General features: G+C 39.0%; 1 protein-coding gene across 5 annotated transcripts in view; it reads right to left on the bottom strand.

Moving 5' to 3' along the window:
* The window catches only part of PEX26 (peroxisomal biogenesis factor 26), a 43,847-nt gene extending 20,267 nt beyond the window's left edge, over positions 1 to 23,580 (bottom strand). The window contains exons 1-6 of one of the 5 annotated variants that reach the window (XM_051963382.1): positions 21,101 to 23,580; positions 17,901 to 18,038; positions 17,248 to 17,537; positions 11,797 to 11,943; positions 10,926 to 11,069; positions 1,481 to 4,850 (exon numbers count right to left, since the gene is read on the bottom strand). In XM_051963382.1, the coding sequence (XP_051819342.1) occupies positions 10,966 to 11,069; positions 11,797 to 11,943; positions 17,248 to 17,537; positions 17,901 to 18,038; positions 21,101 to 21,333 (912 nt within the window). In that variant the 5' untranslated portion in view covers positions 21,334 to 23,580 and the 3' untranslated portion in view covers positions 1,481 to 4,850; positions 10,926 to 10,965. Of the gene's footprint in view, positions 1 to 1,480; positions 4,851 to 7,899; positions 11,070 to 11,796; positions 11,944 to 17,247; positions 17,538 to 17,900; positions 18,039 to 21,100 lie in introns of those variants that run through there. The other 4 variants (XM_051963383.1, XM_051963384.1, XR_007947896.1 and 1 more) reach the window with 4 other exon arrangements.
* Positions 23,581 to 24,314: the final 734 nt, after the last annotated feature.

Raw genomic sequence — 24,314 nt, 5'->3', positions numbered from 1 at the left:
GGAAGGGAAGGGGAGGGAGAGGGAGAGAAGGAAGGGGAGGGAGAGGGGGAAGGGAAGGGGAGGGAGAGGGAAAAAGAATTTGGGCTAGCTAGATAGTACAGTGGATAAAATACTGGCTCTGAAATCAGGAGGACCTGAGTTCAAATCCAACCTTAGACATTTAATACTTCTTAGCTGTGTGATCCTAGGCAAGTCACTTAATCCCAATTGCCTCAGCAAAATACATATATATATATTGGGAATCAGGAACAGAGTCTGTGGAGTGATGGGATGAACATGTGCTGGGTCTGACAGGAAAATCGTTAAAATCCAGTGTAATATTAACTTCTGTCAAAAAAATATATTCTCAGTAAGAAAGTCCCTTCCCTCGAAATAATCCTAGAAATGTCAAAATTCTAGTAATGTTAGGCCTTTGCTCTCAGTTAGATCCCCCCTGGAACCTTACTTTGTAAATAAAGCCAGTTTCAGCCAGATCAGCTGCCAAAATGGCTGCTAATGTCCTTGCACTCCCCCCCCCCCCCCATGGGATTTATGGTGAATTAGGTCACAAAGGATTAAAAAAACAAACAGAATAAAGTGGGTTTCCTTGGCTGGATTGCTAAGGGCTGCTGGGGTCTCATGACTAGGCCTCCCTACCTAATCTGACTCCCTCTCCTGTTCCTCCTAAAAGTATAAAACCTTTTTTTGGTTAAGTTTCCCAGTGGGACATCCATATATTGATGAGGGAGACTCAGGCTCCATAGGCTTGAAGTCTTGTTATCACATTTAAAGATACCTTATTCTTCCATTTATGAATTTGATTTATTTCAAAACTTAATGGGCCCTGAAAAAGGGAGGTTCCGAACAACAGACTAATCTGAGGAAGGGATGGGAGAGAAATCTTCCAGGATGTGAAGAAAGTTACTGGTGAGGTAGATGGTGGTTGAAGTAACTTCCAGGGTAACAAGGCTACCTCACAAGGTTGTTATAAAGATCAAATTAGCTAAAATCTATAAAATGCTTTGCAAATTTTAAAAGAATATCTAATAGTTACTGTCAGGAGCTGTTCCATTTGAAGAATGAAGGATTAAACATGGCTGGCCTAGAAATAAAATAAAATAAAATGGACTGACATCAAAACCATCTGGTACCAACTAAGAAACAGAGCAGTGGATCAGTGGAACAAGTTAGATGCATGAGGCACAGCAGTCAGTGACTATAGAAATCTACTGTTTGATTTCTCTACTGGAGAATCTACTATGGCTCTACTGGAGCCATAAGGCTCCAGCTTCTGGGACAAAAACTACTGGGAAACAGGAAAATAATATGGCAGAAACCAGACAGAAACCGATATTTCACAAACTATACCAAGATAAGATTGAAATGGGCTCACTATTTAGACAAAGATATTTGATACTATAAGCAAATTAGGAGAACATGGGATAATTTATCCATCAGATCTTCGGAGAAGGGAGAAATTTATGACCAAAGAAGAACTAGAAACTGTTAAAAGTTTAGACTTTAATTTTCTAAAACTGGATGATTTTAATTACATTAAATTAAAAGGGTTTTACACAAACAAAACCAATGCAGCCAAGTTTAGACGGGAAGCAGAAAGATGAGAAACAATTTTTATAGCCAGTGTTTCTGATAAAGGCTTCATTCCTAAAATATATAGATAATGGAGTCAAATGTATAAAAATACAAATTATTCCCCAACTGAGAAATGGTCAAAGGTGGCAAGGAATTAGAAATTGAGGGGCTACCCATCAATTGGGGAATGGTTGAATAAGTTATGGTATACAAAGGTAATGGAATACTATTCTACAAGAAATGATGAATAGGTTCATTTCAGAAAGGCTTGGAAAGACTCATATACACTGATGTTGAGTAAAGTTAGTAGAATAGGAAAACACTGACACAATAATAGATAGAAAGACTATGTGATCAACTATGATAGGTTTTATCTCTTCTTAGCAACACAGTGATCCGTGATAATTCCAATAGATTTTAAATGAAAAATGCCATCCAAACCAAAGAACAAATCAAATGTGGTTCAACGCATACTTTTTGTTGTTTTGTTGTGGTCTTTTGTGGTTTTTCCTTTTTTGTTCTGATTTTACTTTCTCAACTCATGTGGATTCATGTGAAAATGTTAAAAACTGATTGTACATGCATGACCTACAACAGTTTGTTTCCTGTCTCAGGGAGGAAGGAGGTAAGAGAGGGAGAGAAAAAAAAAAAAAAAGGAACTCAAAATCTTATAAAAATTAATGTTGAAAACCATCTTTACTTGGAATTGGAAAAATAATATGCCATTAGAATTTTAAATTAAAAATAAAAAAATAAAATAAAATGAAGGACTGACCAGTTGGAGGCATAGAGCTGGAGGTTATATAAAAATGTTTGTATCAGTTCTTTTTGTGGTGACAAGGAACTGGAAAATAAATAGATGCCCATCAGTTGGGGAATGACTGAATAAGTTATGGTATAGGAAAGTAACAGAATATTATTATTTTATAAAAAATCATGCACAGTCATGATTTTAGAAAGACCTGAAAAGAAACACAAACTGATGCTGAGCAAAACAAGTAGAACCAGTAATACATTGTATTCAGCGACAAGAATATTTGTGCTATGATCAAGTATGAAAGACTTGGTTCTTCTCAGCGGTTCAAGGACCCAAGGCAATTCCAATAAACTTTGGATAGAAAACACCACCTGCATCCAGAGAGAGAACGATGAAGAATGAATGTAAATCAACACATACTATGTTCACGTTTTCATTTTTTTTCCTTTTGTGATTATTCTCTTTTGTTCTGATTTTTCTCTCCCAATATGATATATAAAGAAGTGTATATTTTTAAAAATTAATGTATATGCATAACCAGAAAAATAATAAAAGGAATAGAGGTAGAAGCTCTTCCAGGATAAGAAGGCCCACTTGAATTGGACAAGTTACTTGGAAAGAGGAGGACAGTAGATCTGTTGGTCCGACTGAACTTAACACCCCTCCTATCCAGCAGTTAAACATCTTTGAACAATCGGTGGGGAAGAAGTGGTCCCCCTCTAAATTACACCTGTGAGACTGAATCCCTTTAGATAAATTCCAGTGTCTGCCTTGACTCACCTTAGCTCAAATTCTACTGTAAAGCATTCACAATAAATGAACTCTGAGGGTGGAACCTTGTAGCAAAAAGAGTCAGCAGTGAAAAAGAGTTTATTAGGTAGAAAATCCAGAAAAGTGCTTAATCATGAAAATAAGAGATATACTCTTTGATCCAGCAGTGTTTCTACTGGGCTTATACCCCAAAGAGATACTAAAGAAGGGAAAAGGACCTGTATGTGCTAAAATGTTTGTGGCAGCCCTGTTTGTAGTGGCTAGAAGCTGGAAAATGAATGGATGCCCATCAATTGGAGAATGGCTGGGTAAATTGTGGTATATGAACGTTATGGAATATTATTGTTCTGTAAGGAATGACCAGCAGGATGAATACAGAGAGGACTGGCGAGACTTACATGAACTGATGCTGAGTGAAATGAGCAGGACCAGGAGATCATTATATACTTCAACAACGATACTGTATGAAGATGTATTCTGATGGAAGTGGATCTCTTCGATAAAGAGAGCTAATCCAGTTTCAGTTGATCAAGGATGGACAGAAACAGCTACACCCAAAGAAAGAACACTGGGAAATGAATATAAACTGCTGGCATTTTTGTTTTTCTTCCCAGGTTATTTATACCTTCTGAATACAATTTTCCCTGTGCAACAAGAAAACTGTTCGGTTCTGCACACATATATTGTATCTAGGATATACTGTAACCTATTCAACATATAAAGGACTATTTGCCATCTGGGGAAGGGGGTGGAGGGAGAGAGGGGAAAAATTGGAACAGAAGTGAGTGTAAGGGATAATGCCGTAAAAAATTACACTGGCATGGATTCTGTCAATAAAAAGTTATTTAAAAAAAAAAAAGATTTTTGCCATCACAAAAAAAAAGAAAAGAAAAGAAAAGAAAAGAAAAGAAGAGATAAAGAATATGTGTGGTCAACAAATATCAATACTACCAATACCTCTGAAGAGGGGAAAGGAAGATTATCTGAAAATTCAAAGGATGCACTTTCAATAAAATGGCCAAGGCAGGAAGGAAAGGGAAGTAAAGTAATTACCAAGGGAAGGTTTCAACATTAAGTGCCAGTCAAAGATAGCTGACTCAGCAGAATGTTCATACTGGAAGGAGTATTCATGCTGAAGAAAAATTATATACCATGTAGGAGGAATGGGATCAAATAATTCCAGATGGAGGAGTTTGGAATTTATTTTTTAATGAATAGAGGCACACTCAAAATTTTGAGGAGAATTATATATATATATATATATATGATGGCTTCAATTTTTTATTTAAAAAAAATTATTGTTGATAACTTGTTTTGAACTTACCTTCACTTAGGGAGGGAAATTTGGAACACAAGGTTTTGCAAGGCCTAATGTTAAAGAATTGTCCATACATATGTTTTGAAAAATAAAAAGCTTTAATAAAAATAAATAAGAAATTACCTTCATTTATTTGTAAAAATGTGTATAGAAAAATTGCACATGTTTAACATATATTGGATTACTTATTGTCTAGGGGAGGGGGTGAAGGGAAGAGAGAGAAAACATTTAGAATACAAAATTTTGTAAGGGTGAATGTTGAAAATTATCCATGTATTTCAAAATATATTTTTGAAAATAAAAAGCTTTACTATAAAAGGGGGGAGAAAGAAATTACCTTTATTTCTGAATATAATCCCCTCTCTTCTGTTATACAGTATATTATTTCTTGTACCATAGCTTTTCTCACAGTATTTGCAACATTTTCCATCTCTGCAAAGGGAGAAAGGTGCATTTTCTTATCTTTTCTCCAGAATCATGCTTAGCCATTATAATTACATAGCATTTAATATTGAAAAATGTTTTAAGATATAAACTGCTCTGACTCGCTATCTGGTAAGATTCAGGGTTTACAATCATAAAGACTCCTGAGTATTTGTAAACTAAATGTTTTACTTATGTTACCTTTTTTCTGGATTCTAATATCTACAATAGCTGGTATTCTATTGGTTCAACTTTAAAAAGGGCCTGGAATTGATGTACGCACAAGAAACTATCTTTTAAAAAAACTACCAATGGGATTTTCCCTTAATTGACTCTTTTTTGCAGAAACCTTTTGCTTTTCAGCCAAGTCTACAATCATGCTTTAATATAGCATCACTGCTCACCTCAATAGATTCAACAAGGAAACATTCTTTTCAAATGTAGACTCCAGGAGAAAGACAGTCTAAGGCGAGTCCAGGGGTCCTCAAACTATGGCCTGTGGGCCAGATGTGAGAGCTGAGGATGATTATCCCCCTCACTCAGGGCTATGAAGTTTCTTTATTTAATGACTCACAAAACAAAGTTTTTGTTTTTACTATAGTCCGGCCCTCCAACAGTCTGAGGGACAGTGAACTGGCCCCCTATTTAAAAAGTTTGAGGATCCCTGGACTTGCGGATGCAGTAGCAGCTATACTATTTGTACTTCATATATTTCTCCCATCTTCATAACATGCACAATGACGAGTGGAAATGAAAAGAGACTTCTGGAGAACAAGACCTTGTCTTGAGTAACCTTTTAAAATTAGAAATGGGTCATAAAATCCACAACTTGCTAGAGCCCTGGCTCCTGATGACAGAGTAAACTGTCCCCTGACAGATCACAGAACACTACAAAGAACACCAAGTGCCAGAGTAACATGATACTTCTCATTTCTTTTCCTTCCTTATCAGCATGTGCTTTTTCAAGTGCATGAAGAGAATTACAGTCTCAAAATTGTACAGATCTTAAAGGTTCAAGCAATCACTGAAACATTCCCATTACAAGCCTGACAGGTGGCCATCCAGTTTCCCTCTGAAGACCTCTAGAAATGGGAAGCCTACTTTGGGACAGTTCTAATTGTTAGGCTGCATTTTCTTCAGGAGAGTTGAAATCTACCTCTGCAATTTTTATCTATTCTCTTGAGATTTTCCCTCTAGGGCCAAACAGAATAGGCCAAATCAAATAGTTTAAGCCAATTATTAAATGCCCCCCCCCACTTTTACCCCCAAATCTTCTCCTTTCCAGCCTTAAATATCTCCAAGTTTCTACAAATGATTCTTATCCAGAATGATTTCCAGTCTTCTCACCATTCTGGTCGTCTTCCTCTGGATAGACACTGCAAGTTATTAGTGTTATTCTGCAAATTTGGTTCCTACAGTTGAACCCAAAGATCCAGATATGGTCTGACCCAAGGCAGAGGACAGAACTCTCACCTACATCATTCTGAACACAGCCTCAATAGCATTTGCTTTTTTTGGCTGCCATTTCACTGTTGATACCTATAAAGCTTGGCAGTCAATGAAACTTCCCAGAACTTTTCAACATTAACTATTATCTACATCAATCTTGCTTTTGCAGGTTGATTTTTTTGGAACTTTAAAAGCCAAAAGATCTTCCTTTTTGCCCTTATTAAATGTCTAGATTCAGCTCATAAAAGATCTTTTTGGGTCCCTAGTCTTACCATTCAATATTCATTCAATTCAATGTTGGCTAAATTGAATTATTTGAGCAAATGATACCTGCTCACGGTCGTAGAAATGGTAGAAAAGAGTGTATCTTTAAAACATTAAAAGGCTCTAATTGCCTATTTTGCCTAACCTATTCTTCTGTCTCACCTCCAAAAGCTTTAAAACTTGCACACAAAATGAAGATATCAAAACACTATTTTGAATATAAATGTGAGGCAGATTACATAATTTGTAATGGCTTAAACTTTCAGGTAGGACAGAGAGGTAGTGCAGTGGGTAGTGTTTAGAGTTCAAAGGACCTGAGTTCAAATTCAGACTCAGATAAATGGCTGTGTCATTCTGGGCAAGTCACTTAACCCCAAATGCAGTTTTTCATTATAAAATGAGCTGGTGAAAACCCCAAATGGGGTCCCAAAGAGTCAGAAATAGCTGAAAACAATTGAACACACATACAAACCTTCAGTTAATATGTTAGAAATTAGCCTTGGAAGTCAAAAAAATTTGCATTTAAATTAGCCTTACTAACAAGTGGCAATACATTCCTTTATCTGACAATCTCCTTTACTGCTTGACTCTTGGTGGGAATTGCAGGACTAAGAGATGTTTTTTTTGTTTGTTTGTTAGTTTTTTCAGGAAATGGAAGAGGTGCCAAATGCTGCATATTGGATAAGAAGCATCTCTGGTAATCATGAGATCTGAAGACTAATTTCAGTTCTGCTACTAGCTAGTTAAAAGATCTTGAATAAGGTAAAGATTAATTCTCTGCATTTTAGTGTCCTCATCTTGCAAAGTATCAGACTAATTCATCTTCGTCACTTCCAATTCTAAAATTCCCACAAAATATCACCATGTAAGTGCCCAACTATAGAAGTTTTTAATTTGAACTTTTAAAAAGTTTTATAAACATATTTCAATATAATTGACTTCATTTGTGATCCTGTGTTTTAAGTTCTTAAAAAACATTCTGTGAAAGAGTCATAGGATTCATCAGACTGCTAAAGGTTTCTATGATACATAAAAAAAGGTAAGAATCCTTGATCTATACAAGGTCAGACTCATAAAGGAGCAGGAGCAGGCTCACACTTTCCTCAAACCCTCTTTGGAGGTAGGAGTTTAAGCTGGAATTTTCAGACCACAAGTCCCAAAACAAAGTCATCTCTCTACCTGACCCAAAGTATCACTTTACTTCCTAATATAATTCCTAAATAATTTTTTTAAAAAATATTTTGATTGATATTTTTCTTTTATATCAAATTTTTCTCTATAATTAATTTCCTCTGTAGTAATCATCCCTTTTCCCCTCCCAGAGAACCATCACCTAAAATAAAGATTTTTTTCTTTTTTTTAAGCACAAAATTTTTATTTTTCATTCCAAATTTTCTCCCATTTCTACCCATCCCCCACCCAATGAGAAGGCAAGAAAAATAAAACCAATTACAAGTGTGTAATCATGCAAAATAAATGTCCATATTAACCATGTGTTTTGCTTTTTTTTTTTTTTAAGAGAAACACGCTTCCATCTACATCAGTTCTCTATGCAGAGGTGGACACCATGTTTCCTGAGACCTTTAGTTCCAATCTAACTTCAGACATGTAGTTATTACACTCTAACCTTTCTTAAAGAACGCAGAAAAATATCCTGAGCATTACTTAGGGAGGTAGAAATGTCATAAAAATATTATGTTCACACATATACATAGTGCGTGTGTGTGCGTGCGCATACAGACAGACCAGACACACACTCATGTTGGGGCCTTTCACGGTTGCTCCAGGACTCGGGCCGTCGCGTTGCCCGGTGCTCGGTGCTGATTAAGTCCCGCCTGCCTATCTGAAACCCTAGTTTCCGGAGGGAGGATGTGGCCGGCAGCCCCCCACCCTTTGGCGCAGGCTGCGCCCTAGGCCCTGCAGCTGCTTGCCTTTAGCTCACTGTAGTGGCTCTCTTCCCGGACAAACGCACCGCACCCAGCTTTCCTGCAGACACACAGTCTCAGGCTGGTTTTCCTTTGGTCTGCTCCACAGTGGGCCCCAAGCAGGAGGGCTGGTTCTAACTAGCAGAGCCGAGCCTTTGGCTCCGCTCTGACGACCTTCCAACCCCGCTGGGAGGTAAGTACTACAGGTATAACCCCTTTTACGGGGGAGAAAGCAGAGGGTCACGGAAACAACGTGGTCTGTGCTCCGCCACACAGCTGGGATCAGAGGGAGGATGCAGCCGGGCCGCCTCCGCCTCCGCAGGTGAGGCGGCCCAGGACTTGCCCAAGCCCGGGCTAGCTGCTTTTCTAGCGCACGCACAGGCAGCCTCCAAGAGGCGCAGAGCCCGGGCCCCCGGGGCATGCACTGAAATGACAACTCCCGACATCCGGGCCTCCGGCCTGGCAGCCAGGCCCAGCGCTCTTCTCTAGGGAGAGAAGCAACGCAGCCCCTGAAAACCAAACGGACCCCTCCCACCCGCCATCCCCTCCAAGTCCGGCTCCCATTCCTCACGGCATTAACAGCGGACTCTGGACACTAGGAAGGGAAGGCGCTGGAGCACCGCCTCCCGCCAGTTTCAGTGAGCTAGTAAGGCTGAGGGGCTCCGTGACAAACTCTGGTTTGGCACCCAACAATCGGCCTTGCATTGACTGGCCCCGTAGTGATGGAGTTTTCTGACCACAACTGATGAAGGCTGCCTCCAAGGCGAAGAGGAAATATGATTTACATAACCAACGGGGCACCCATGAGGAGGAAACTGTGGCTCTTCTGAAGATCTGAAATACTAGGGATGATCTCTGCCAGGGGCCTGATCTGCTGCATGGAAAGAACATACCTCTCCTTGGATCTCATAACATGTTAGTGGATTGGTGTTTCATCATAAAAATTTACACTGACATATAAAGGCAAATAAGCAAAAGGCAAATAACGGAAAATACAGAAGCATCTCAAGTTTGATTCAATTCAACATTCAGTGTACTTAAAGGTGATCCATAGTACTTTGCACAAAAAATTTTTTATTGTACAGTTCTTTCAAGCCTGAGGTCTACCTTCTCCATCCCACATAATTACCTAATTCCATTTTTAGCCATCAGTCCCTGCTGCTGCCCTACTTCTCAAGGCCACAAGTAGGGAAAAAAGCAAAACAAAACAAACATGCATTAGCCAACTAAAAAGGAAATTTTAAAGCAGGGGTTGGAAGGAGATGATCAGGAATGAGAGGACGTGCAAAGGAATGAACCAGCTGCTGTCCCTGAAATACAACCAATAATCCCACCCCAACAGGGAAGGATAAAGAGAATCACAGAAACAGTCCTCAGTCAAAGATCAGAAACACCGGGGCATGAAAACAGTGCTATGTGTCAGGGATTGGGATTTAAACAATTGCCCAAAAACCTGGATAATTAATCAGAAAGTCACAGTCATTCTGACAAAAAGTGGGACAAACAAGTATTCTCTTTTCAATGGAGTTGCCTGGAGTTCACCAATCTGGCACAAGGTCAGTTTCTAGCCTATAATCCTTGATCTGTCCAGTCAGACTGAGATCTGACCTAGAATAATGGTTGGCTAACAAAAGCTAACACTTACACAGCATTTACTATGTGCCAGGCACTGTACTAAGCACCTTACAAATATCCAGTTTGATTCTCTCAACAGTCCAGAGAGGAGGTAGGTAACCCATTTTACAGATCAGGAAACTGAGGCAAATAATTTTTATATGACTTGCCCAGGATGATACAGCTAATAAGTCTGAGGCCAGATGGGAACTTAGATATAAGGCCCAGGACTGTATCCAAGTTGCCACCTAGTTGTCCCTAATTTGCTGATCTGCAATCCACACAGAGATTCAAATTTGTTATCATCTCTTGAGAAACAAGAGTTTCCCCCATCAAGTATCATTCAAACTAATTAATAGAATTAATTTCCTTGGAACTTTCATGAGATAGTCAGTTCAATTAGGTTCAAATGCCCTGACCTGCAAAAATCACCCTTTCGTTCCCTTCCCATGACTTAGCCTCTAGTCACCAAGCCTACCTCTCAGTGATCCTGCCTCTGGATAGACAAAAGAATATTCCATAGCTCCTGGTCCTGACTCCAAGACAAGCCCATTTCCCAAGGATTCTTGGGAATCCAAGGAAGAAAGGACGGACAGGCCTACACTGGCACCAGCCACTTCCCTATCACTTGAAATGATGGCACTGAACCCAGAGAAGCTGAGGGCAGGATCCCAGTCCGTATCTGCCCACCCTCCCTCAGCTGGGTTTTTTGCAGTTTTCCACGTGACCAGACTTAGCTTTCCCAGATTATCATTAGCCCTAAAATAAGAGACCCCAGACATTGAGCTGCAAGATTGTAGAAGTCAGTAAGACGTTCTTCCAGTGTCAGTACCAAGAATGGAACAGTCGAGTAGGTTCCAAAGCTCACTCCATCACGAATTATAAGACGACAGGTAGCATGGAGAAAATATGGTCCCTCGAATGCGATAGAAGATGTGAGCCAACTTGTAGAAGAAAGGCAGTGAAGAAGGACAAGCTGTGGGACACAAAGAGACTTCTGTGAATGGCTCTTCCCCTTCTTATCTTCTATATCCTCACCTCCTACCCCCCCTTTAAAATTTCACCTACTCATTTATTTTCTCCATTATGATCTGCCCAATTATAATTTTTCCTTCTGCCTATAAAATAACCACTAACAGTCAAAATTATCATTTAGTCTCAGGCTGGGAAACTTTGGAATACATGTCAAAGCCTTAGGAGATCCAGTATAAAACTATCTATACCTTCCTTCCCTATTTGAGAACTAGGACCTCAAGGACTAGAGAGAAATAAAGGCAAAGAAAAAAAACAAACAAAAAAAAAAAACCAGAATTCAGAGGCAAAAAGTAAGCAAGAAGACAAAGAATTGGCAGGAATGAATAAAAAATTATCCTTGGTTTTTCTGAAAATTAGTGAATATCTCTTAAAGGAATGGGGAATACACTGAAGGGTTAAAATGGAGATATGAAATACTAAAAACAGAAAAAGGAAACAGATAAAGGAACTAGAAGGAATGGGGGAAAAGTAAGAATTTTTGAAAATAAGTAGCTCTCTCTTAAAGTAAAATTATTTTAAAATGAAATACAAAAGAATAACATAGAGGAAAAATGAAAATTAAATTAAAAGGGAAATAGTGGAACATCTATAAACCTCTATCTGTCTAGTCAGTGTTTCTTTTCCTGAAGAGTCCAAACGAAGAAAACCAATCATATTTCATCACTCACCTGGATCAAATCTCACCATCAAGAGGCACAGGATCAAAGCAATCAGGAAGGTCTTCTTTAAGGGCAGAGAAAGGACATGGTCCACCACAGACTCTAGCAACCAACGTAGCAACTTCCACAGAGCCAGCAGCTTTCTGCAGAAGGTACCTGGGAGAGGAGGAGGGAGTCATAATTGGGAGAACTGCACAGACCTATGTCCTAAGCTTGAAGTCCAAGGTAATGAGACTATCTCTTGTGAAGCTCTTAAACTGGCTCTGACAACAATCCCCAAAGTATGGTTCAGGGGGAGAAAAAAACCCCAGAACCCCATATTTTCAGCAGTGACATCCTAAGATGTCATTAAGTTCATATTTCTATAACACCCTGGGTTAGAAGGAGCTTTTCTCAGTAATAACCATTATATACATATGAGGCCCAGAGAGGTTAACTGCACAATCTGTGAGTATCTTAAGTCTCTTGATTCTAGGTCCAGTTCTCTTGCCACTACATCTTGCCACTAGCTGACTCCTAAGGCAAATTATGTCCTGCCTACCTCACAGGGGTACTGTAAGGGGCAAATGAGACAGTGCTATGATGGAGAAAGAGAACTGGATTTGGGAGTTGGGAAGACCCAAGTTCAAAGAGAAGGATGAAAACAGCTGATAAACATAAAAATAATTTATATTTGGGTTGGCAAGGCAAACATAATAGTCGTTTATCATAGTTTGTGTGGAGGATAAATCAGAGAAATGACAAACTGGAAATGGGGATACCAATTAGGGACTGTTACAATAATCCAAATAAGAAGTTCCACAATCATCTACAATAAGCAGATAGTTGACCAGCCTTCTTGCTTTCTCTCTTCCCTTCCTTGACCAAGAAATCAAGTAAATAAAACCTCTGTTATATACATGGATAATTAGAAAAACAAAATGACACATTGTCCCTATGTCTAAATCTGTACTGTAAGTCCATCACCTCTCTGTTAGAAATTAAGCATCATTTTTCATCATGAGTCTTAGGCATTTTGGTCATTGTGTTGATAAGAATTCTTTAATTTTTTCTTTCTTTTAAAAAAAACAACTTTTAATCAGCTAAAATCTTGCTTTTCACTCTCCCATTTCATTCCACATATCCCCATTAAGAGCACAAGAACTTAAATAAACATGGATAGTCAATCAAAACAAATATTTACCTTAGCCATATCTTTAAAAAATTATCTCTCATTCAATACTGAGTCCTTCTCCTCTCTATCAGGGTAGTATATTTTATCAATATTCTTCTGGAAGTATGATAGCCCATTACTCTTATCAAAGAGTACAATAGTATCATACCACATTTAAATGCCATCCTTTACTACCTCAAAAAGAGCTCTACATATTTTTATACATCCTTAGAATTTGTTTTGCTTAGAACCAATCCCTTCCCTCATTTATTTTCCCTGTAGTTTTCTCTTCCCCTTCCTTTCTCCCTGTTGAGTGAAATGCATTTTCTGTATCCAAATGTCTGTGTGTTCATAAAACTTTTAACCAGGTCAAATGAGTGAAGTTCAAGTGTCAGCCACTCTCCTCCACCCCTCTTCCTTCTTTATATAATTATGTCTACTTGTGTACCTTGAACATGAGATGCTTTTCCTAAGCTTCCTTTCTTTTCCTTTTCCCCTCTCTTTCTATTATTTTCTTAAGATCATCAAGACACAGCAGCCCCATTCCCAGGTCTTGTCTAGTAGGTCTTCCTCTAAACTTCGATGATGATAGGATTTAAGGGGAAGATGTATCATCTTTGCACATTTCAATGTAAGCAATATCTTTATTCAGTCCTTTATCATTGTTCATTATTACTTTTCTATATTTCTAGATATTCTTGTTTTTGAACTTCAAAATTTCTCCACAATTCTGGTTTTTTAATCAGAGATACTTGGATATCCTCCATTTCATTAAAGATTCCTTGTAGCAACACCCATTTTTGCTGGGCAAGTTCTTGGCTGTAAACTCAGATCCTTTGCCTGCTAAAATATCATTTTCCAAATTCTCTGCTTCTTTGTAATGTGGCTAAATCACATGGCATCCTGACTATGCCTTCTTGGTATCTGAATCTTTTTTTTTTTTTTTTTTTTCCCAGCTGCTTGTAGTACTTTTCCATTGACCTGAAAGCTCCAGATTTTGACTATGATGAAATTTGGGCTTCCACTTTGTTCTCTGGTTCTAAGAGATCTGACCAATTTTCTTTTAAGAGTTCTTAAGATATCTATGGGGTTTTTTGGTTTTGGTTTTTTTAAATTTTTTTTTGGCCTTGGTATCCAGATAGTTCAATGATTTTTAAGTTGTTTCTCCGTGATTTACTTCTAGTCAGTTGTTTTTGATATGAAATAGCTTATATTTTCTTCTATTTTTCCAGCCTTTTCACTTTTAATTTCTGTTGACTCATGAAATCATTGACTTCAGTTTAGTCCATCTGAATTTTCAGGAAGTTTGCTGCTTAGGTAAGGTTTTGTACCACTTGTGCCAAGTTGTGAATTCCCTTTCTAATTCTTTCTTCCACAGATCTCTTTTATTTTCACATTTTTTCCCCCTTAAGTGTTATTACTTTAATAAAAACTTTTTTTTAAACTCTTGTTTCTTCTTTCCCAGAAATTCTAGTTGAGTTTGTACCCAAGCTGTGTTTTCTCTGAGGCTTTGCTTGGAGATTTATGTTTGAACATCTCTGCCACCATAATGCTTCCTCATGGTGGTATTCTTTTTATTGTTCGCTCATTGTTCCAGACTTCTTCCTAACTTTGTACTTGATGTTAGAGCTGTGCTCTGCCAGAGTTTCAGAGAGAAGGTCTGGGCTGGTCCTATGGACACTTTCTTAGCATTTTGAGAGTTGTATTCCTGCAGGATCTCAGAACAGGCTGGGTATCTGAACATTTTCATATGCTCCCAAGTATCCCAACTAGATTGATTTAAGGCAAAGTCGGATTGCTGCCCTCCTGGTATGCAAGTACCTGACCTGGATTAGGGTCTGGGCAGGAGCAGACTGCTGCTTAATAGACTCTACCCTACCAGTCAGCTGGAAAGCTCTATTGGTGCAGAGTGGTAGAACTATAGGTTCTGCCTTTGGTCTGAGATCCTACCTGGTTATTCTTCTGCATGTTAGGTTAGATTATAGAAGCACAACCCTCTCTGATCTTGGGGGTCTAAGCTACTTGCTGCTGCTTGTAGTTTCTAAACTTCCTCTTTTCTTCATGTACAGCCTGGAACCCCTTCCCTGGGAGTACCACTCCCCAGCAAAGGTCTCCTTCTCAGCCATCTCTAAATCTGTAATCCAGGCCTAGAGGGGGCTACTGCTGCCAGCTGGCTCCTGTCCCCACTGCAGTGCTCCCTATGAGTCTGGGATGCCTTGGTTCTGGTCTGGGTCCTCCTCTTACCCCAATTCATAGCCTCTCCCTGGAGAGCTCTACCTGCTGCATGCTCCTAATCAGATCCCGTCCCCTGTGTCTAAAGATGTTCCTGTCTTATCTTTCTGTGCTGACCTGTGTTGGACAAATAAATCATAAATCTTTTTGGCTTTCTCCATCAGGAATCAGTCTGGTTGCATGTTCTAGATTTGTTTAGAAAAATTTCTCATGATCTTGGCTTCACCCCTACCAGTAGATTGTTTTGAAGAGTTTCTGTAGCTGAAAACATGTTAATATGTTGTAAAAAGTCTCTCCTAATTTAGCTAGGCTAGTTCTCAGACAACATATACAACCTATCACTGGGCTCAACCAGTGGACCCAATTATCTGGACTAAATTAACACTGAAGTAACTTTAAAGCTGACTATTTTAACAGAATGAACCCTTATGAACCTTTTATGAACATTTAACTTTTCTATTCTCTGATTCTTTTGCTCACAAGGTAATATATTCTTCTATATTTTGATCTGGTTAGGTAAACCAACCACCCAGAGAAAGTACCCTGTGTAAGTCATCAGCATAGTTATCCTTTCAGATATGAAATACTGAAGATGTGATTCTAGTTTACAAATCAGTCTTTTGTTTAAGTTTTTGGAAATCATGGACTATCTTATCTAAATGTTCCCACTGTGTTCTGCACACAGTGCAAGCTTAATAAACATCTGACATTGCAGTGAATGTCCCTACTCTCAATCGGCTAGTAAAATCAAGTTTTGAAGCTAAAAAGCTGAAAACCAGACTAAATCTAAGGTGAATTGAAGAATCAGTAGAAGATCTTCTCTCTAATACCATCTTTGGATCTTTCAGAAACAGTTAATTCACCGAATCACAAAAGTGCAAGGTTGGAAGGGTTCTACAAAATTACCAACTTCAACTCATACCTAAATAAAAAAATGATCAAAAATTATTTATGCAATCTTAGCTTGAAAAAACCTCACTACTTCCCAAGGTAGTCCATTCCACTTTGGCAGAGTTCTAATTGTTAAGAAGCGTTTGCTTAAGTAGAATAAAAAAACTGCCGAACTACAAGTTCCAACCATGAATCCTAGTTCTTCTTTGTGGGATCAAGGAGGAAAGATTTAATTCCTTTAATCCTCAAGGCTGTTGTAGAATCAAATGAGAAAATGTTTTATTTTGTTTGGATTTTTCTTTTGCAATATGGCTAATACGGAAATGTTTTACATCACCTCACTAAATATAGTCAAAACTAAGTTGCTTGCCTTTTCAAGAAGTGGGGAGAAGAGGAAAGAATTTGGAACTCAAAATTTTTCAAAACAATTGTTAAATTATTTTTACAGATAATTAGTATTTATTTCATGAAATAATGAAAAATGATTTTAAAAATAAAAAGAAAATTAATCTATAAACCTATTATAAATTTCAGTATATTGGATTTTTTAAAAAATTATTCTTATTTGACCCATGCTTCTTAATACCTTTCTCTAATCTACCATTCTTGTAATTGTACTTGTAACTAGTCTTTCTTTGTGCACTAAACTTATCATGTTCTTTACAATAATTTTTAATTGTCTACCAAATAAAGTACAAAGTTCTTAGCCTAGTATTCTAGGCCTTGTCCAATTTTCAAATGTCAGAATCTCTGAATTAGAAGAAAGTTCAGAAGCCAACCCAGACATGAGCAAGAATCCCCTTTACAAAGTACCTGATGGTTCCTAGACTTTACTTGAAATCTCTGGTGAAAACGAATGAAGCCAATGCTTCAAACAAGCCTAATTTTGGGGAAGCTTTTTTTTCTTCTATTTAGGCAATTCTGCTACTTTGCAACTTCCACCAATTCCTCCTAATTCTGCCTTCAAGAGTGGGCTGAACAAATCTAATCTTTCCATCAGTCAGCCATGATGACAACGGAAAGAACAATAGCATTTCTATAGCGCTTTGAGGCCTGCAGGTGCTATCCACCAAGGCTTTTTGTCCAGACAACCCTCACCGCCAGCATTCCTCTCAAGTTTTTTTCATGGAGCTCTGTGCAATGCACTATTACGAGGGGTTAACTTCCCCAGGGTAATGTCCTACCTCCCTGGTTCTCCCTTTGTGGTTCCTGGGTTTTCTCGAGGCTCTCCTCTTGCTGCTGCCTTGCTGTGGCTATGGCTTGAGAAGCGGCCTGTCGCTGCTCCTCCTCGGCACAGAGCGCAGTCATGTCCTCTGCAGCTGTCCAACAGTGCAAGGGCAACAGCACCCGAAAAAGATGCAGTTCAAATATGGCCCCATATTCTGGAAGGTCTCGATTGGCTGGCTCTCTCAACCAACTGCTGGCCACCTCCAGGATCGCCTGGGGCTCCTTTACTTTGCTGTACAAAAGAATGCTACAATCCCAACCCCAACAAAGAACAATGTCAAGCATTCATCATTACTCAAACTCTTCTTAGCTCCCAACCGCCTTCCATATGAAATAAATGGGAGGACTGGAAATCTCTGGAATTTGGGGGATCGCCTTTAAGAAGGTTGACCTCCTTTCCCTTCCTCCTACCCTTTCTTCTTCCCATGTTCTCTGCCTCTTCCCTTGCTATAACCCTCTTATACGTCCTCCCTCCCTCCACCTGTGGTGTTCCAGGGTTGAGATTCAGGGACCAGAAATATGGGAGCGCATGGTGAGCAAATGAACCTCACCGAGGACCCCGACCCCTTTGTTTCCAGTGAGCATCTTTGCACTCTCAATGGTAACTTACCACAGTTCCAGAATTTTGGGGGGCAGATGTTCTAGGTGTGGATAATACTGCAGAAGCCAAGAGAGAACTTCTCGCCATCGATCCATCTCTGCTAGGGCCTGGATCCCCACCACACACAGGAAGCACTTCAGGTCCTTGCTGCGGTGAGCAGTTTCAAAGTAGAAGCTATCACTGGCTCTGTCCCTTGCCCTCCCTCTCCCCTCCTGGCCAAGTTCACCATGCATTGATTAGATGCATTGTTCCCAAGGGTACTAGCCATCTTCAGCACTTAGGAAATGTTCCTCTCAGGAGCGGAAGATTACTGAACATTCTAGAAGGATTTAGAAATCCTGAAGCAAATTACAGTATGCTTCCCCACCTTACCCAACAAATTGGTACAGGTGATAATCAGACTAAAATGAAAAGCTGGCTTTGGGGGAGAGAATGATGGTAATAATGATAGAAGGTAGCATTTGTACAGTGCTTCAAGGTTTGCAAAGCACTTTAATGTCAACTCATTCAATCTTCACAACAACCCTGTGAGGTAAGTGTTATTGCCCTCTCCATTTTACAGATGTGGAAACTGAGGCAATAAAAGTTAAATGACTTCCCACCCAGGATCACACAGGCAGTAAGTATCTGAGAAAGAATTCAAATTCAAGTCTATCTGGATGACCGATTGCTGAGTTTACCAACCAATCTTAAAGACTACTTGCAAGGTAACTATGGAAGGGAGAAAAACCTACTCATCTAGCCAGAAGCCCATTTATGTGTTTCTGTATGTGTGCATGGTATAGAGGATCGAGATATCTTTTTAAACATCAATTTTTGAAACTACTTCCTTCTCTCCTAAGAAAGAAATAGCTATGTCAATAAGGAACTGAACATTCCAGTTTTTTAATTGAACTTTCTGGAAAAACAAATAAAAACACTGCTCTTAGATGGCCAGAAACATCATATGGCAATGGTGAGGCAGAATCAGCTATTTCTCTAGCAACAGACAGTAAAAAAACCTATGGACAAAACCTCGGGCTCTGCCACCATCTCCTTTGTTTCCACAGAAAAGGCCTTACAGACTTGGAAAAAGAAATATCTGGCCAAGGGAGGCAGAGGTGAGGCAGGGCCTCTTACTGTAACTTGTGACCTGAGGGGCAGATTTTTCCTTACCCTCCCCCGGAATGCTACCCTGCCTACATTTCCATCTTAAACTTGAGAGTCTTCCTTTGTTGATAGAGCTGCCAAAAACCAATTACGATAACTGTATAAAATTAGGGCAGCTTTAAAGGGACAACAATATGAATGAAAAAAAAAATCACTATTTTTATAATAACTTTCTTGTAATAAATAGTTGATAGCTAAAGATCACCTGTAATATCTACTGAAAATGCTCTTTTAGGACTATTTTAACTATATCAGCACAAAAAGAAAAGATTTCTTAGAAAAGATTTTGCTTTTTATCTACATATTTCCAATGAGAGTGTCTAGTGACTTGCATATGCTAAGTGATTAAGAAATGTTTGTTTAATCAACCCTGTTGATTCAAGTATGATGGGTAGAAAAGTTATATGATGGATCCAAACAAAATTTATCAATTTTTTAAAAAAATATTGAAAGAAAAAGGTGCCTGAGCTCCTCAGATTAAGCAAAGGGCCCTGATCACAGATTATGAACTAGAAAAGGCCTTAGAAGACATCAAAAGTGTTGCTCCAAATTTTTTTTTTAATCCCACACCTTGTCAATAAAAAATTCTGAGCACCCTCCAATATGTACACTTGCTCATTTGTAAATATGTATTATTATACTAATAATGATGTTCAATATAATTAACATAATTTTAATTAAACATTATACAATTTATGTTTAAATATTATAAACATTATAACAAAAATAGAAATTAAAATAATTATCCCACACCCTATCAATAAAAAATTCTGAGTACCCTTCAATATGTACATTTGCTCTTTTGTAAATATGTATTGTTGTACTAATAATGATGTTCAATGTAATTAACATAATTTTAACTAAATATTATACAGTTTATGTTTAAATGTTATAATTAAACATTATAACAAAAACAGAAATTAAAATAATTATCCCACACTCTATCAATAAAAAATTCTGAGCACCCTCCAATATGTACATTTGCTAACTTGTAAATATGTATTGTTGTACTAATAATGTTCAGTGTAATTAACATAATTTTAACTAAATATTATACAATTTATGTTTAAATGTTATAATTAAACATTATAACAAAAATAGAAATTAAAATAATTATCCCACACCCTATCAATAAAAAATTCTGAGTACCCTTCAATATGTACATTTGTTCATTTGTAAATATGTATTGTTGTATTAATAATGATGTTCAATGTAATTAACATAATTTTAGCTAAATATTATACAATTTATGTTTAAATGTTATAATTAAACATTATAACAAAAATAAAAATTAAAATAATTATCCCACACTCTATCAATAAAAAATTCAGAGCACCCTCTAATAGGTACATTTGTTAATTTGTAAATTTGTAAATGTTATTGTACTAATAATGATGTTCAATGTAATTAACATAATTTAATTAAATCTTATACAATTTATATGTTTAAATAGAAATAAAAATTTAAAAGGATGAGATAAAGATGGAATAATATGCTATCCTAAAGTTAATAGGGAGGCACTAAATAACAATATATAATCATAAATAAAATTAAAGTTTATTGAGTAGGAAAGTGACATAATCAGACCCGAGTTTCAAGAATGCCAATTTGGCAGTTGTGTGGTAAATGGACAGAAAGAGAAAAGATTAGGGGCAGTGAGACCAGTTAGAAGGTCAGAAGGGATGAGGAATTCAGGGGAGAGGGTTGGAGAATGGGGTATAGGAGATGATGTGAAGGTAGAATAGAGAAGAAACTGAATGGACATGTAAGGTTCAGGAGAATGAAGAGTCAGAATGATGCTGATGTGGTGGAAATATGGAAGTTCACGAGAGGGGGTTTTTAGGGAAGGAAAATAGAATGAGATGTGTGATGCAGATTACAACTGTTGCTTCTATGGCATTTGTTCAGTCCCACTGAAACCCAAGTGGGAGGGTCTAGCTGAGGTTCCTACAGCATTTTCCCACCATGAGGGTTATTCCCGTTTTATAGATGCAGCTCGGACAGACGAAGTGCGGTGTCCCGTCAGAGCCCCGATTGCTCGCCTGCACACCTCTACCTACCTGTCCTCATACTCCTCTGCCTGCCAGTCAGAGCCCAGTTTCTCGCAGCCCCTTTGGCACGTTTCCAGGCATGCCTCGAAGTCCCGGTGCACCACTAAGTAGTCAGCAGCCTCCTCCAGCAGGCTCTGGAGCACGGAAGGCGGGGGCTCCAGACCCACGGGCTCGCTGCTTCGGAGCGGCCCCACGCAACCCCTGAGCCCCAGGGCCGCGGGCACGGACGCTTCGTTTTTCATGGCTCACTTGTGGCCGGTACCTTTCAGCCGGAGGCTTTGGGATGGATGCCCTTCTATCCGCTACTCCCTCACCTGCGGTTTGCCTGGGAATAGGAGAAAGCCCATCTACACGGTGTCCTGCCCCCCTGCCAGGAGCACAGACTCAGGAGTCAGAGCACTGGGAGATCAAGTCCAGCCCCCTCATTTTACAGATGAGAAAACTGAGGCCCAGTGAGAAGGGACTTATCCGAGGTGGGCTAGTATTAGGGTTTGGACCCCTCTAGGAGAGGACTGGGAAAGCCGGGAAGTGTTCTTCCTGGGAACAGACAGAAAGCGCTAGGCTCCCAACGGTCCTGCCAGCGGGGGGTGGGGCTGGGCAGTCATCAGCGTCCGGGCCGCCTCTGCCCCAATTTACCGATTCAACCTTGAACTTGGCAATGCCTCGCTTCTTCTGCTGCCGAGGCTGGGGTGAGGGTGGGGGCGGGGGTCCTCCGAGGACTCCCCTGGCTCCTCCGCCCGACTGAACCTGAGTCCACCTGGAACTTGGCGAGGTTTTGCTTCCGCTGAGGTTGCCGGGGGGCGCTTCTCGGAAGAATCTCGAGCCCCCGGGCCCCCTCCGCCCGCCTTCACCTGAGTCAACCTAATATGACACCTGGCACTTAGCAACGACTTGCTGCTGCCGCTGCCGCTGGAACGCCCCACATGGCGCAAGATCTGAACCAAAGCTGGGCCACTTTTACCCACGAGAGTCAGATCCACCGTGGAAAGCTCACCTCCGGCTCCAGCAGAGAGCCGGGGCCACTTAGCCCTCTGCGGACATCTTGGCCACCGATCTCTGCGCTCTTCCTGATAGGCACATGGGCTGCGAGGCGAAGCAAAGGATTCTGGGAATTGTAGTCCTCTCAGCTCCCCGATCTAGGGCTCTAGATAGGGAGGGGGCAACTACAATGTCCAGCATTCCAGCCTCCCGGGAATGTGAGCGACTGCTGACGGATGCAGAAACCGGTTTTTCCAGCTAGATCAAGAGATATATCTATGTCAAGCATATACACCGTTTCGCTCCGCAATATCATTAGAAGCTCTGTAGCCCAAAGAGATCAAAGAAAAAGCAAAATGATCAATATGTGCAAAAATATTTATAGCAGCTGGAAAGCGAGGGGATGCCCATTACTTGGGGAATGGCTACACGTGTTATGGTATATGGTTGTGACGGGATATTATTTGGCTAAAAGAAACGACGGGCGGGATGCTCTCAGAGAAACCTGGAAGATATATGAACTGATGCAAAGTAAGTAGTACCAGGAGAACACTGTACACGCTGTGTGATGGTCAACTGTGAATGACGTAGCGATTCTCAGCAATTCAGTAATTCAAGACAGTTCTGAAGGATTTATGATGAAAAATGTTCTAAGAAAATGAAAAAAAAATTCTATCGAGAAAGAACTAACTGAAATCTGAGTCCAAATGAAAGCATACTTTTTTTTTTTTTTTCCTGGTGGGGGGATATTTGTTGTTTTAGGGGAAAATTGTGTTTTCTTTGGCAAAATGGCTAATATGGAAATGTTTTACATGACTGCACATTTATAATCTATATCAAATTACTTGCCTTTTCAAGGAGGGGGGAAGGAGAAGAGAAAAGGAGAGAATATGGAACTCGAGGTTTTTTTTTAAAGAATGTTTGAAATGTTTGCTTACATGTAATTGAGAAAAATAAAATTAAAATTAAATGTTAAAAAAAAAAGGAAAAGATTGCAAAAAAAAAAAAACCTCTTCTTTTTCAAAAGGCAATAGAGAGAGTATACAGGCTAGTGGGCTTCTTGGAGTCGAGAAGACAAGAGTTTGAATTCTGCCTTTCAGCTGCGTGACCCTGAACCTTCACTGAGGATGAATGATCTAAATCATGAAAATAAATTATAATTGTGTGAAAGTCAGGGCTGAAAAGGGGATCAATCTTAATTATGGGGGATGGTTAGTGCAAAGGATTAGAGTTATTTATGTAAAGTTGATAGTCCAGTTGGGCTGCGTTATGGGGAATTTAATATGATCAGGCTGGATTGGGATATTGAAGCCAGGTTATGCAGGAACTTTAATGTCTGATTGAAGAGTTTGTATTTTACCTTACAAGATTAATTAGTCAAATATTAAGGAAGGAATTTAGCTGAATGTGCTAAATACTGCTAATATTAGGGATATTAAATATAACAGCTGAGACTTTCTCAGTTGAGAAAGTCCCTCTTCTGGGGGGAAACAAAAATAGGGAGTTCCACATGCAAATTAGAAGGATGAAACTCATGGTACTTAAGATGAAACAACAAAATAAAAATTATTTTTTTTAATGTCAGTTCCATTAATGAAACTAAATCCATTTCAAATGCTGAAACTTTTGATTATGTTAAGGATTTTGGTGTCAAAAATGTTCTTTTCTGCCTTCAACATTGTCAGAAACAATTGCCAAATCACATCTCCTGAGATCATGGTTTTGAGGGCTGCCAATCCTAAATTTCTTGGTTTATCTGTCTATTGGTATCAATTATTAGCAATTGAAACTGGGACTTTCCTTCTTTGATTTTGCTATAACACACAAATGCTCTACTTCCATATTCATGAACTCAAAAATTGATTTTATCATTCCATTTTTTTCATTCAATCTCTGATCTTGTTCTTTGTTCTCACATGATCTCCAATATCTCCACACCTCAGTTCTTTCCCAGGCTATCACCCTTTCATTGACTATAGTCTTCTCCCTTTCCTATTGTCTAATCCTTGCTGAACAGAGTTCAACTCTTCAGACTCTTGTCCTTGCCCTCTCCAATCCCTTGTTAGATTATTCCCAACATGCATTTCCTATTCATACCACTACTGAATGAAGCTAGAACAAAATTATGAAACTGTAAATTTATGATACATAATCTCAACTTGGCCTTCACTGAGACAAAGGAATCCTTTTAAAATTTCCAAAGCAATTCAAGATTGTGACATTTAAAAAATTCCAAAGACATCGT

This window comes from Antechinus flavipes, chromosome 5 (genome assembly GCF_016432865.1).
Source record: "Antechinus flavipes isolate AdamAnt ecotype Samford, QLD, Australia chromosome 5, AdamAnt_v2, whole genome shotgun sequence".
NCBI lineage: Eukaryota > Metazoa > Chordata > Mammalia > Dasyuromorphia > Dasyuridae > Antechinus > Antechinus flavipes.
Note: the sequence above shows the minus strand (reverse complement) of the source record. Positions and strands in the feature narration are given on the sequence as shown.